At 42.3% G+C, this 13,482-nt stretch overlaps 1 protein-coding gene across 2 annotated transcripts in view; it reads right to left on the minus strand.

Moving 5' to 3' along the window:
* Window positions 1–12,202, minus strand: part of CIB2 (calcium and integrin binding family member 2) — a 24,868-nt gene extending 12,666 nt beyond the window's left edge. The window contains exons 1-3 of one of the 2 annotated variants that reach the window (XM_042471463.1): window positions 12,055–12,202; window positions 11,411–11,613; window positions 5,382–5,416 (exon numbers count right to left, since the gene is read on the minus strand). In XM_042471463.1, coding sequence (XP_042327397.1) covers window positions 5,382–5,416; window positions 11,411–11,461 — 86 coding nt within the window. In that variant the 5' untranslated portion in view covers window positions 11,462–11,613; window positions 12,055–12,202. Of the gene's footprint in view, window positions 1–5,381; window positions 5,417–11,410; window positions 11,772–12,054 lie in introns of those variants that run through there. The other variant, XM_042471462.1, reaches the window with a different exon arrangement.
* Between the last annotated feature and the right edge of the window lie 1,280 nt (window positions 12,203–13,482).

The following is a 13,482-nucleotide window of genomic DNA, read 5'->3' on the forward strand; positions in this document are numbered from 1 at the left end:
AGTTTCGTCTTTGGCACCTGAAAGAGGCAAAAGCTGAAACATGTTGATCATTTTCCAGTTCTAGTTCTGTTTGTTGATCACATCCGTACAAACACAGACACGCACCAGTGACCATTATTGTACACAGAGCTTGGAAAAGTTACTTTACTGAAGTTAAAAAGCCAGATGTGCCATGGGATTCAGGGAGCTTTAGAAGGAGTCTTCCTCTCCTCACATGTGTGCCTGGTAAAAATATTGAGAGGGTCTTCTTGGTGGCTGTTCCCAGGCTTTGGCATTCACTTCCTCGCTGTCTTTTTGTCAGCAAGTGAAGATTCCTTTCCTCCTGGAAGCTTTGGAGAACTGGACCTTTATAAGGAACTGTGTGTGAATCGCACCCTGTGCTCTTTGCATTGCAAAAGATGGTAATGCTCATTGATTTCTGCCAAGCTGCAGAACCACATTCCACCCAACGGAAGAAGAGATGCACCGTCACTGAATTGAGAACAGCAAAGAGGAAGGAAGGCTGCTGCTGAGAAGAAGAGATAAGAGCTGCTAATGGCTCATTGATTAGGAAGGCCTGAGTGGCCATTAGACCTCAAGCTGCATTAAACAGTGCATTAACTCTTCCTCTCCATACCCACAATAACGCCAGTCGATTGTGGCATGCCAAAAAGAGATTTCAACCCATTCGAATGCACCTTCTTTTCACATATCTGTGGGGCAGTTGGGGAGAGAGCTTTCCTGTCATTTATAAATGCAGTACATGCCCTGGATTCGTTGAGGGATACGTTCCCAGACTTACCATGGCTCATGAAAATCATGGATAACCACAAAGCCTATATTTCAGGCAGAATTTGACCATGGAGTCACGCTGGAAGACCTCCTGATGCCTAAAGAGGCACCTAGATGTCCTCTAGAGTGACTCTATGGTCAACTTGTGCAAGAAAAGGATTTCAACCCATTCACTTTGGAATGCATCTTCCTTTTCAGATATTGGTGGGGTGGTCAGGGATTTTGAAATACATTTCTAAATACAGCATACCAAACACACACAGAGGCCCTTGGGGTCTCTTCCAACTCTATGATTCTATTAGTCTAGCTCTTAGGTCCCTTCCATCTGTCTCTCGCCTGCCAGCTCTCACAATCCCAAACTAAAGCTTTGCTTGTGCAGAGCAGGAAGATTTGCAGAGCTGGGTGTGTGCAGAAGCTGGGCAGCCCTCCAGGAGAAATATCCCATTTGTCCAATGGATGGATGGATGGGCTGGCCTTGCTAAACGGCAGCCTCACTCAGCAGTTTGCAAGCCAAGCCATGCATCTTTTTCATTGGCGACATCTCTGCAAGAAGATGATAAGCATTCCTGATATCTGGAGCTGAGGTTTGGTCTCCAAGCTGGTATCAGTCTAGAGGGAGAAATAAACTCTGATGGGCTGGCAGATGGAGAAGCGTCGTGAATAAAAGTGGGAGAACTTACACGACGGGAAGGTACTGAATTAAACAAATCAAAACTGCAGATTTCAACACTGCAACAAGCCAAGTTAACACTTACATTTATTCAGTTTAGCATGATCACAGAGCTCAGGAACATGACTTTATTTTAGATTACAGCTACCAGAATTCCATGGCCCTTTTGTCTGGGAGATTCTGGAAGCTGGAATCAAAAAAGCAAGAGTTGCAAGTTCTGGTTTGGGGATACTTGCATTAGAGCTCTTTACCTTAAATGATTGTAATGTTTTCCCATTGCTGCCAGGAAAGTGATAAGGTGCTGATAAAAATTTCTGAAATAACTTGGCCAGCAAAGGGTGGGATGCACCTTGATTTGGGAAAGATATAAAGGATTTCATTCCCAGCTTAGCCATGAAACCCACTCGTTGACCTTGGGCAGGTCACACTCTCTCAGCCTCTGTGGAAAGCAATGGCAAACCTCCTCTGAACAAATCTTGCCAAGAAAACCCTATGATAGGATCGCCTTAGAGTGACCATAAGATGAAACATACAACATACAAATTTAAATGAATAAAGGAAATAATAAATGAATAAATTGCATTCAGTGATATATAGGAATTACTATTTATGTGTGACATTGATACAGAAAAAACCCTTACTTACTCTATTCTATTAGTCTATCTCTTGGGTCTCTTCTTTCTGTCTCTCACCTGCCAGCTCTCACAAAATGTCTGTATGGTTTGGTACAGGAGGTCAATGGGAGTGACACAATTCACCATACCAGATGATGCCATTCCTTTATTGGGGTCCTAGACATTTATGAGTCCTTACAATCATCCTTACAAATCTAAGGCAAAATCCTCCTTCTGCGGGGAGAGGATGTACCTCTTCCAAAAGAGCAAAGAATAGGACCAAAATCCAGAGCACCTCATTGCCACATCACATGGCTCTTTTGTTTTGCAGCATCCTCTCTCACATAGCCATGCTCTCAAGCTGATGTCTGCTATGCTTTCCTGGTCATCTGCTTTTTGTCTCCATCCATTATCCATGGCCCTTTCGACATGGCTAATGTGATATTCAATTCCATTAATTTTCTGTGCCGAAGATGAGCATCAGTCATCATTCTCCCCACTCCTTTTCGAGTTTTCTTGAAATTACTACCAACATGGGAAACGAGACAGGCAGATTGCCATTAAATTGATTAGCTTCGATAAGGCTGTCCAGATGTGAGCCTTTCACAGTTGTCCTGGGCATTTTTTTTAGTATGGGCAGGGTGCGACGGTAAGAACCGAACAAGCTGCCATGGGTTCTTGTTGAAAAGATGGAGCAAAAAATGCAAGTCTATATACAACATGATGGCTACAGGCATCCTACAGGTCCAATGGCTGTCTTCCTCTTGACTACTATGAAACCACAGTGTGAGAGGTTGCATTTGTGAACACACAGTGCAAGGGTTCCTTTGTAGCAGCCTTCCTCTTGGAAATCACTCCCAAAGGCTGGTTCCACAGATCAAACTCCATGATACATTTAGCACATTTCCAACTTATGGTGACCGTAAGGTCACCATAAGTCAAGAAAACTAAGGTGGAGTTCTCTTGGCAAGATTTGTTTAGAGGAGGTTTGCTATTATCTTCTGCTATGGCTGAGAGCATGTGACTTGCCCACGGATGCCCAATAGGTTTCATGGCCAAGCTGGGATTCGAACCCTGGTCTCCAGAGTCATAGTTAAACCACTATGCCATACTGGACCCTATTATTCCAGCAAAGCTGGATGCAAAACAGAGTAGAAGGTGAGCCCTGACCCCACTCTGAAAAGTCTTTATCCATTCACTGGAAGGAAAGAGGATGCTAACTGAATAAATATATATAGACCTCCTGGCAATTGTATGGAAGTTGTAGTAGCAAATCAATGAAGTGGATTTTTGAGGGTTTTTCGGTCTATGTGGCCATGTTCTAGAAGAGTTTATTCCTGATGTTTTGCCAGCATCTGTGGCTGGCATCGTCAGAGAATGCATTTCTCTGAAGATGCCATCCACAAATGCTGGTGAAACGTCAGGAAGAAACTCTTCTGAAACATGGCCACATAGACCGAAAAACCCACAAAAAACTATGGATGCCAGCCATGAAAGCCTTCAACTCCACAAATCAATGAAGCCTTGCCAATTGGAGCAAGCTGCTACACTACCAGCTGGGTTGAGAGTTTGCAAAGAGCCCTTTCCTCTCGCTTGGAGTTGTACCCACCAAAAGTGGGAAATGTGTACCCTCATCTCCTGCTTGGAAATAATTCACAAAAACCGGAGACAGGCTCTGAAGTCTGACAAGCTTAAACATGGGTTTTTCATAAGGAAGGCATTTGCTAGGGCCTGAGCATGCAGGGCATCAATGAAGCGCTATGAAACGTCTCTGTCCATTTACTCCGTTTCCCGTTCCACCCTCCATTGCCCCCGTGACACATTTTGTTCTCCTGCAGAGATACGTTCTTGGATGGAACTGAAAGTCCTGCAGCCTTGGCTGGACAAAGAGTGATGGTTCACTTTTGTTTTACCTTTTGGGTACACTGCACACCGAAGCGGCACTTTTGTGTGTGTCTGAAATCAAAACTTACCATTTCCCAAGGAAGAATTCTGTATGATCAAAGTAGCGTGCCATGCTTTTAAATGAATTCTCACACAGCCTGATGAATTGAGGGAGATATTTTGTATCATTATCATTATTATTAAATATATTTGAATGATCTTAACCACACATTAGAGTAGTATTTGAAAAAGTATGTTCTGCATTTTGCGAAGGGAGGGAGTTGTATGGCCATGTAAACCCAGAGGATGGCAAGGTCAAACCCACTCTGAAGAAACTTGCCAAGAAAACCCTGTGATAAAATGCCTTTGGGTCGCCATAAATAATAATAATAATAATAATAATTATTATTATTATTATTATTATTTCATAAAGCACTATAGGTTTACACAGCGCGCTACATAAAATAGCAATAAAATGAAATGGACCTGCCAGTGGTGTACGTTCCAGAAAATGGAAACATAATACAAAATTAATACACAATATTATTCAATAAAAATATACGAACAACAGATTAAAATCAGAAATGGCTTGAAGGCATGCAACACAGATACACATTTTTAATTACGCGTCAAACTGTATTTTTAAACTGTTTTAATAGATGCGTCTTCGATAGAATCGACGGTAAATTGGAGAGTGTGTTTTTTAACTTTTGCAATAGCATGTTTTTAGCTAAACCTTTCTTTTTAACTTTGTAAGCCCCCTTGGGTCCCTTGGCAGGAGAAAGGTGACATATAAATTTAATCAATCAATCAATCAATCAATCAAATAACCCATGGATTATCTAGTGGCTATGAACCAAAAGGGACCTGAATAGCCTTGAGGCACTGTTTGGTCTTGGAGACTAAGCAGTGTCAGCCTTGATTAGTACTTGGAGGGGAGGCTGCCAATAAAGACCCGGTGCTGTAGGCTATATTTCAGAAGAAGGACCTCTAAGTACTCCTTGTCTATGAAATGTCCTGCCATGGATAATGGCATTAGTAAGATTTGGCCCATCCAATACAAGGAATAATGGAGTCAGTGGAGTTAGTAGGGGGGTGCGGACTGCACCAGGTGACACCTTTAAAAACATCACATTTTCACCAGATCTTCACTATGTCTCTGTAACTACATTTAGGCTGCGCATATGCTATTGAAATTTGAAGGTCGTAATTTTAATTTTGCTAATCGTTTAACATCACAACTATGAGCGTTACATTCAGTGGCCTATGGGAATTATGATTTATGGGGAACATTAGGGCAAATAAAATTAAAAAGCATCACTAAGGGTTCTGTACAGTATGAATTGGGAGGAGGCCAATGGTGGGTGGGATGGCACTGTGAGCAACCACACCGGGCAACACCAACCCTGGGGACGCCACTGAACGGAGGGTGGTCTGCTTACCGGAGAATTTCCTTTCGCGTGAAGAAGCTGCAATCCTGTCAACAAAAGAAAACACCAATAGAAAATGAGATTTTACACTGGACTATTTGGGCAGATAAGTGGCTCGAGAGTGTGATCCTTCTGCAAGTGTATCCCTCTCTTTGTGGCGACTGTGATCCTTCTACAAGAGCATCCCTCTCTTTGAACAATGCAAAGGTCTCACGGCTTTTATTTCAGAGGAGGTGTGCCTTTGCCCAAAGATACCCAATGAGTTTCCATGGCCAAGCTGGGATCTGAACTTTGGTCTCCTAGTATCCACATCCAACATGCAAACCATACTGGCTCTCAAATCTAACTACTAAATAAATTGAGGAATGATACCAGAACACTAATATAAGTTTCACTGCTTCAATAGGTTGACCCAAGTTCAGACTAACGATTGGGTTTTGATCTCTACCCCACTGGGTCATTTTTATTTCACTCTTTGGCAGTGGCTTGTCAATATCAAGAAAGATATCTACAAGCTGGAATGTATCCGGAGAAGGGAAACCAAGATGACCAAAGGTCTGGAAACTAAACCTTACGAGGCACGACTCAGGGACCTATATACGTTTACTGAGAATTGACCCAATAGCCATCTCTGAATTTCAGAAGGGAGATCATGTAAATAGAAGAGGGAGCGATCTTGTTTTCTGCTGCTCCAGAGGCTAAAACATGAACCGATGGATTCAAATTGCAAGACAAAAGATTCCACCGAAACATTAGGAAGACCTTTTTCATTGCAAGAGCCATTCAACGGTGGAACAGACAGCTCCAGAAGGTGGTGGACTCTCCGCCTTTAGAGATCTTCTCATAAACAGAGGTTAGATAGGCATCTTCCAACTGCTTTAAATTGTGTCTTCCTGCATGGCAGGGGGCTGGATTGGATGGCCTTTGTGATCCTGTCCAGTTTTAATCACCACCACCATCATCATTATAATATTTATTTATATCCCACCTCTCCAATTGGATCGAAGCGGCTTACAACATTAAAATAGCATTTAAATACATTAAGATACCAAATAATTATATAATTCTATGAGGCTTCTGCACCAGTGTTAATATTAATATTTTAATATTGCAAACCAGTCAAAGAGATGGTGACCAGGAGGTGCATCTACTCTGTAAAAAATAGTGCAGTTTGACCTTACTGTAACTGCTGTGGCTCCATCCTACGGACTCTTGGGATTTATAGTTTTGTGAGGCATCAGCACTCTTGGGCAGAGAAGATCGAGGACCTTGAAAAACTGTAAGTATCCAACCTGGCACTTTCTGCCCAAAACTGTGTTCTGCCCCAGGATCCCACAGGATGGAACTGCAGCATTTAAAATGGTGTCCAAATGCATTCTTTCTAGAGCCAGCATTGGACTAGGACTTTGGAGACCAGGGTTTGAATCCCAGCTCAACCATGGAATCCCACTGGTTGCTTGTTTCTGAAAGCCTTGATATTTCACACTTTACAAGCTCAATAATGGTTGAGTAGAGCATCAATAGTCAGAGCCAGCATAGTGTAGTGGTTCGAGTGTTGGACTACTACTTTTGAGATTGGAGTTTGAGTCCCCACTCAACCATTAAAACAATGATAACACTGGGTAACTTCGGGCAAGTCACACTCTCTCAGCCTCAGGGGAAGGCAATGGCAAAGCTCCTCTAAACAAATCATGCCAGGAAAGCCCCATGATAGGTTCACCTTAGGGTCTTTATAAATCAGAAATGACTTGTAGGTGCACAACCACCATCAGAAGAAGCACCTTAGCCATCTGGGTGCATTGCACTATGGCTCCCATCATCCTCAACAATGCCATCTGGGGACAATGGGGATTGCGGTCCACCAAATGGCCCAGGACTGATGCACCCTGTTGTCCGGTGTGGGTTTCAAGGTCCTTTGATGTGCATCACTTGAGCATCAATTATTAAGCCCACCTCTTCTCCTTCCACCGACGAAGGGACAGGAGTGCGAGACTCTCCTCCTTGGGTGTATTGTGTAGTCGAATAGGGTTACAGGGACACAAGGCAGGGGGTGGATTCGGGAGCTGTGGCTGGACAGTAATTTCACCTGAAAGGCCACAAAGGGAAACAAGAGCTTGCCGGTTAAGTCTGCATTGGTTTCCGGCGCAGGTAGACACCTTACTTATTTTTCCTCTTTGCCGAAGCAATCACTTAAAGAGTGTTCTACTTACCAATGAAAGATCTGGTGCAGAGTAACAAAGAAGAGGAGGTTAACTCTCACGATTGCAAGGGCAAGCTGCCCTGTAACTATATCAGCCTGGATAGGAGCAACCAAGGCCGCCGTTACTTAACAAGAAAGCTGACAATGGAGAGTGGAAGGGAATCAAAACGTCCAATTTGCAAGGAAGAAGGAGAGAGAAGGGGAAATAGCGTTATCTTAAAAATAATCCTACAGTGGGCCCTTGGTATCCACTGGGGTTTGGTTCCAGGACCCCCCGTGGATACCAAAATCCGTGGATGCTCAAGTCCCATTAAATGCAATAGAATAGCAAAATGGTGTCCCTTACATAAAAGGGGCAAAATCCAGGTTCGCTATTTGGGAATTTATACTTCTTTCTGAATATTTTCAAGCTGTGGACACTTGAATCCGTGGCTACAGTAAGCCAGCTGTAATAATAATAATACATGCATCTAAGGAAGTAGACTTTTTAGTCTAGGAAAGCTCAGGCCGCCAACTACTTTCTTTCAGCGACTCCCAAAGGTGCTACAAGAGCTCTCTACATTCCGATTCTACAGACTCACATGGCTATATCTTTGTAATAATAACAATAATGTAATTCATTTTAAACTTCTAAGGGGAACTCAGGGGTCAAGACATGCCAGAATCGAACCGAGGACCTCTTGTAAGCAAAGCTTGTGGTCTTTTATCATTAAGCAACAGCTCCTCAGAAAACATTTTCCAGGCCATCAATCCCTCCATCTGCTTAATGGCAATCCCTCCGTAATTGTCAAGCCACAGCCTGAAACCATTCGATAGGAGACATTTATTTTGTCATAGTCCATTTTCCTTTCTAAGCCGTCAGCACACATGTTAAATAACTAAAATGCACACTGTACACGTTGCAAGCTCCACATGATGAAAAATCCAGCGGCGCTTTGGAAGCTTGCAACATGGCTAATGTGCATTTGGTTTGGCCCCATAAAGGTATCATGGTTTGGGGGGATTTTGGAAGATGCTGCATTTTGCTCTATGACCAACACGGCCACCCCGGGATATGTTAAATAACTAGATAAAGATGATACTTAGAAAATGCTTTGCCCCAGCTTTAAAATAAAAATAGTTTGGCAAAAGGAAAGCCAAATTTGCTTCTCATCCATTTATTTGCTTTATCGCAGCAGCTGCAGTTCTGGCAATCAAATTCCAATTTAATTAAAATGCTTTTGGCCTGGAGAAATATGGAGAAGATGAATCACTCCCAGTCTGTTCGGGCAATTTCACGAAGAGAGAAAATTGCAAGGATGTCTTAACAGACACATCAGAATTTATTCCTCTATGACACAAACGTTGGGTGAACATAAAACATACGGTTTAGCCATGATGGGATATAATAATAATAATAATAATAATAATAATAATAATAATAATAATAATAATAATTATTATTATTATTATTATTATTATTATTATTATTATTATTTATACTCTGCTCTTCAGCCAAGGCTATCAGAGCGGCTGAAGTTAAGGTTCCCATGTCAGGAAGGAGATGGAGCCACTCCATGTTTTTAATCTAAACTCTTTTAAGGGTCTATGTTTTCTATTTTTATAAAGCTTTTTCTCTGCTGTGGGCTCAGCCCCACAGACTACTGCTGGCTAAAACCTAGGGTGCATCTACACTGTCGAAATAATGCAGTTTGACGCCACTTTAAGTGCCGTAGCTCCATCCTATGGAAAAGTGGGATTTTGACAAGGCCTTTAACCATCTCCGTCGAAGAGTGCTGGTGTCTTCTGAAACTAGAAATCCCGGTAGGATGGAGCTATGGAAGTTAAAATGGTGCCAAATTGCATTATTTCTACAATACAGATGCACCCCTAGAGTAGATTCATCACCAGTCACCACTACCAATATGGAAAGGTTGATTATTTCTTTTGAATTTTGGACTGCGACTGTGGAGACCAGGGTTCGATTCCCAGCTCAGCCATGAAACCCAGTGGGTGACAGTGGGCAAGTCACACTCTCTCAGCCTCAGAAGAAGGCAAGGGCAAATCTCCCCTGAACAAATCTTGCCAAGGAAACCCCATGATAGGGTTTCCTAGGGTTTCCATAAGTTGGAAAGGACTTAAAAGCACACAACAACAACAACAACAAAGATCAAGGTCCTAGTAGGTATACATCTGCTGAGAGACATAAAAAGAGTGTTTTCAAATGCTAATTTCATTTTGCATTATGCCTTGAGTTGCAAAAGTGGAGCCAGATGCACTATGTTTCCCTCAACACCCAGAAGCAACCGCCAAATGTCTGCAACCTTTATGGGGTATTGTACCCCAAAACAACCATCCATTTGTATTGAGCTGTGCATCATCTATTCCAATTTTCTTCTATTGTGAAATGCAGTAAACATTTCATCTTCCATTTTGATCAGTGACTTCCTTTAAGGCTTTTCTGCAGTTCCCAGGGTCTAGAACCTAGATCTAAAATCCAAAGGATCACGCTGGAGTGGTATTGTCCTTTAAATTAAGATCATCCAATATAAACATTTTCAAATTTGTAGATTAATTCATTGATTCCAAACCACGATGCTTTTGATCAATACTAGCCTTCAACACATTTTATTAGCTTCAGATTCTATATAGGACCTTTCATGAGATCCAGGATCTATCTGAAATCAGTGCTGCTAGCTACTTTTTCTCAACATAAATATAGGCTGTGTCTAAAGCGTAGAAATAGCCATTTGACGGTGCTTTAAGTGCCATGGCTCCATCCTACAGGATCCTGGGATTTGTAGTTTGGCAAGGCACCAGCCTGTTTGGACAAGGAAGGCCAAAGACCTTGCAAAACTACAGTTCCCAGGATCCCATAGGACTTTCTTGTTCTCAGAAGCATTTGGAACTGGATTCGATTTGAATTTTACATTGGATTGCATGTATTTGGATTCTGCACCCACAAACACACCTCTAAATCTGGGGGCATTTTTATACCCTGCAATACATCATTAGTCTTATTCAAGTGAGGAAAGGTCAGGTTAAGGCACTTCCTAGAGATTTCAATCTGCTACGGAGATGTTTTAAAAATCTAAACCCAAATTATATATTATTATTATTATTATTATTGTTATCATTATTATTATATCCTGCCCTTTCCCCAAAACTGGGACTCTTACAAGAGTCTTACAAGATTAAAAACAGTACAATCAAAGGAGAAAAGTGTTACATTAAAACAGAATTAAATCATTCCAATATTAAAACAAAAGAATAACACACAAAATAAAATTAGTTAAAAATAGAAAGGCTGTTTGAAATTGTTTTTTGTGGGTTTTGGGGGGCTCTGTGGCCACGTTCGAGAAGAGTTTATTCCTGATGTTTCGGTAGCATCTGTGGCTTTGGCATCTTCTCTCAAAGCCTTTGACTTCACTGTTTAAAATGCTTTAAAGGAATACAACACCCAGCTGGGTCCAATGAGAAAACACAGAGCGCCATTTCAGGACAGGAGTTGGATTTGATGCTGAAGTGTAAAATGATTTAGTTTCCACGTTTGCATCTACACTGAAGGATGAATGCAGTTTGACACCGCTTTAACCTCCCTGGCTCAGGGCTAAGGACTCCTGGGAATTGCAATTTTGTAAGACATTTAGCCTTTTCTGTCTAAGAGCTCAGGTGCCACTATGAATCCTATGAATCCATCACAGCTGAAGTGATGTCAGACTGCATTATTTCTGTGTTTCGCATTCCATCTGGATCTTCTGGAATACCTTGGACAGCGTCTGCATGAGTCTCATAAACCAGGTGCCACAAATGTATAGAGATGCGCACTTTTAATGCCCCTGTTAACCCAAGCACCACTTACCTGGTAAGCGTCTAACTGTTCGTCTGTAAAGATCGTCTGCTTGTTACCCATCTTAAAAGAGGCGACCTCTCAGCGTGCAAAGGCATATCCTCCCAAGGCTCAGGGGCTCTCTGTCCTGTCGGAATTTAAAGAGCATCCACGCAACATCCAAAACCCCACGCCTGGATCCCAATGCTGCTTTTTCTGCCTGGACCAGAACCAACCTGGCAAAGTCAGAAATCAAAGGTTTAAAATCCCAGAGAAATTTCACACCCGGACGTTCCTCCTTTTGCTTGCAGGTGCATTCCTCAGATGCAAGGAAACGGTTTCTTTGGCATCCAAAAAGCCCAAGAAAGAGCATCCCACGTCTGGAGGAACCATGGCTGTGTCTGCTGCCTCTGATCTCCAAGGCAGGCAAGAGGCATCTATTGAATGCTAACCCTCCTTTTTGCACCTGTCATCAGCATCAGGATGCAAGGGAGCTTCTCAGCCGCTAGCTGGCAGTGCATCGCCCGCTTTTTAAGGAAAGCTCAAGGAGGAGGCTCACATGCCTTTATTTGTTAGCAAGGCATCACCTATGTCCTAAGGAAAGCTCAAGATACCTTTATTTATTAGCAATGCGTCACCTATTTCTTAAGAAAAGCTCAAGAACCAGGCTCACATACCTTTAAACATTAACAAAAGGGCAAATTGCTCAATGGATTGCATTGATATGCTTGCTTTTGGCTTGCCTTGGACCCAACATAACAAAATTCACTTAACAAGAAGAGATTACTGAAAAGTCTTTGAGTTTGTTTAGATGGTGATTTTAGATGTCTGTGGATTGTCGCTTTTGCTTGATGCGTCGCGTTTTTGCTTTTTATTTGCGGAACAACGTTTTCTAATTAAAAAAATTAAAACCCAATTAAATACTTGCCCCTTAAAAGAAAATAAATCATAAATTAACACAACGCAAAATGATGTTTTAAAAAAGAACGTGTTGTTGTGTTGTTGTTGTTGTCATGTGCCATCAGGTCATTTCCAGCTTATCGCAATCCTAAGGCGAATCTGTTACAGGGCTTTAACCGCCATGACTGAATGCTATGGAATTCTGGGACTTGTAGTTTCGTGAGACATTTAGCCTTCTGTGTCAAGAGAGCTCTGGTGCAACAACAAATCCCAGAATTCCCCAGCATTGAGCCATGGCAGTTAAAATGGTGTCAAACTGGATTATTTCTGCAGTGCGGATGCAGCCATTGTCTCATGGTATGTCCAAACCAGATTCAATACTGTCACTAACAATACAGCGGGTCCTTGTTCTCCGCTGGGGTTTGATTCCAGGATCCGCTGTGGATAACAAAATCCGTGGACGCTCAAGTCCCATTAAATACAATGGCACAATGGGAAAATCAAGGTTTGATACTTGGAGGCTTGAAGCCGTGGATAAAAAATCCGTGGATAAGGAGTGCCAACTGTACTGTCTTCTCTGACAGATCAGTCCTTGACGTGTTCATCCAAAGGTCCATCCTACTGAGTTATTCCCAAGAGATACCTAAAGCTGCAGGGAGCGAGTTCGAAAAGACGTTCGAGAGATATTTATCTAAGCGGAATAGGCAATATTTATCTAAGCAGCAATACTGACCTAAGAGGAATAAGTCTGCCCCTTCCAGCCCAGCCTTATCAGTTCAAGCCTTTCATCTTAAGCATCACAATCTCCTTCTGAATGGTTTGGAAAAGTCCCATCGGATTGCCTCCACGTTGCATAGCCAGGTATGGATCCGTTAAAAGCAAACTGGCCCTTTGTGCAAACGTTGCCTTGGATAAACACTGTTGAACACGGACAGGACTCATAAGCATTGGCCTTTAACCCCAGAGATATATATTGCATTACTTTAATGCGTCCAGAGAATGTCTCTTTTCCTAACATATTTCAGAGGAGGGCAGCCAAGATGACGAAGGGTCTGGAAACCATGAAGCCCTATGAGGAGAGACTTAGGGAGCTGGGGATGTTCAGCCTGGAGAAGAGAAGGGTAAGAGCAGAGGTGATATGATAGCTCTGTTTAAATACTTGAAGGGATGTCATATTGAGGAGGAAGCAAGCTTGTTTTCTGCTG

This window comes from Sceloporus undulatus, chromosome 6 (assembly GCF_019175285.1).
Source record: "Sceloporus undulatus isolate JIND9_A2432 ecotype Alabama chromosome 6, SceUnd_v1.1, whole genome shotgun sequence".
Classification (NCBI taxonomy): Eukaryota; Metazoa; Chordata; class Lepidosauria; order Squamata; family Phrynosomatidae; genus Sceloporus; species Sceloporus undulatus.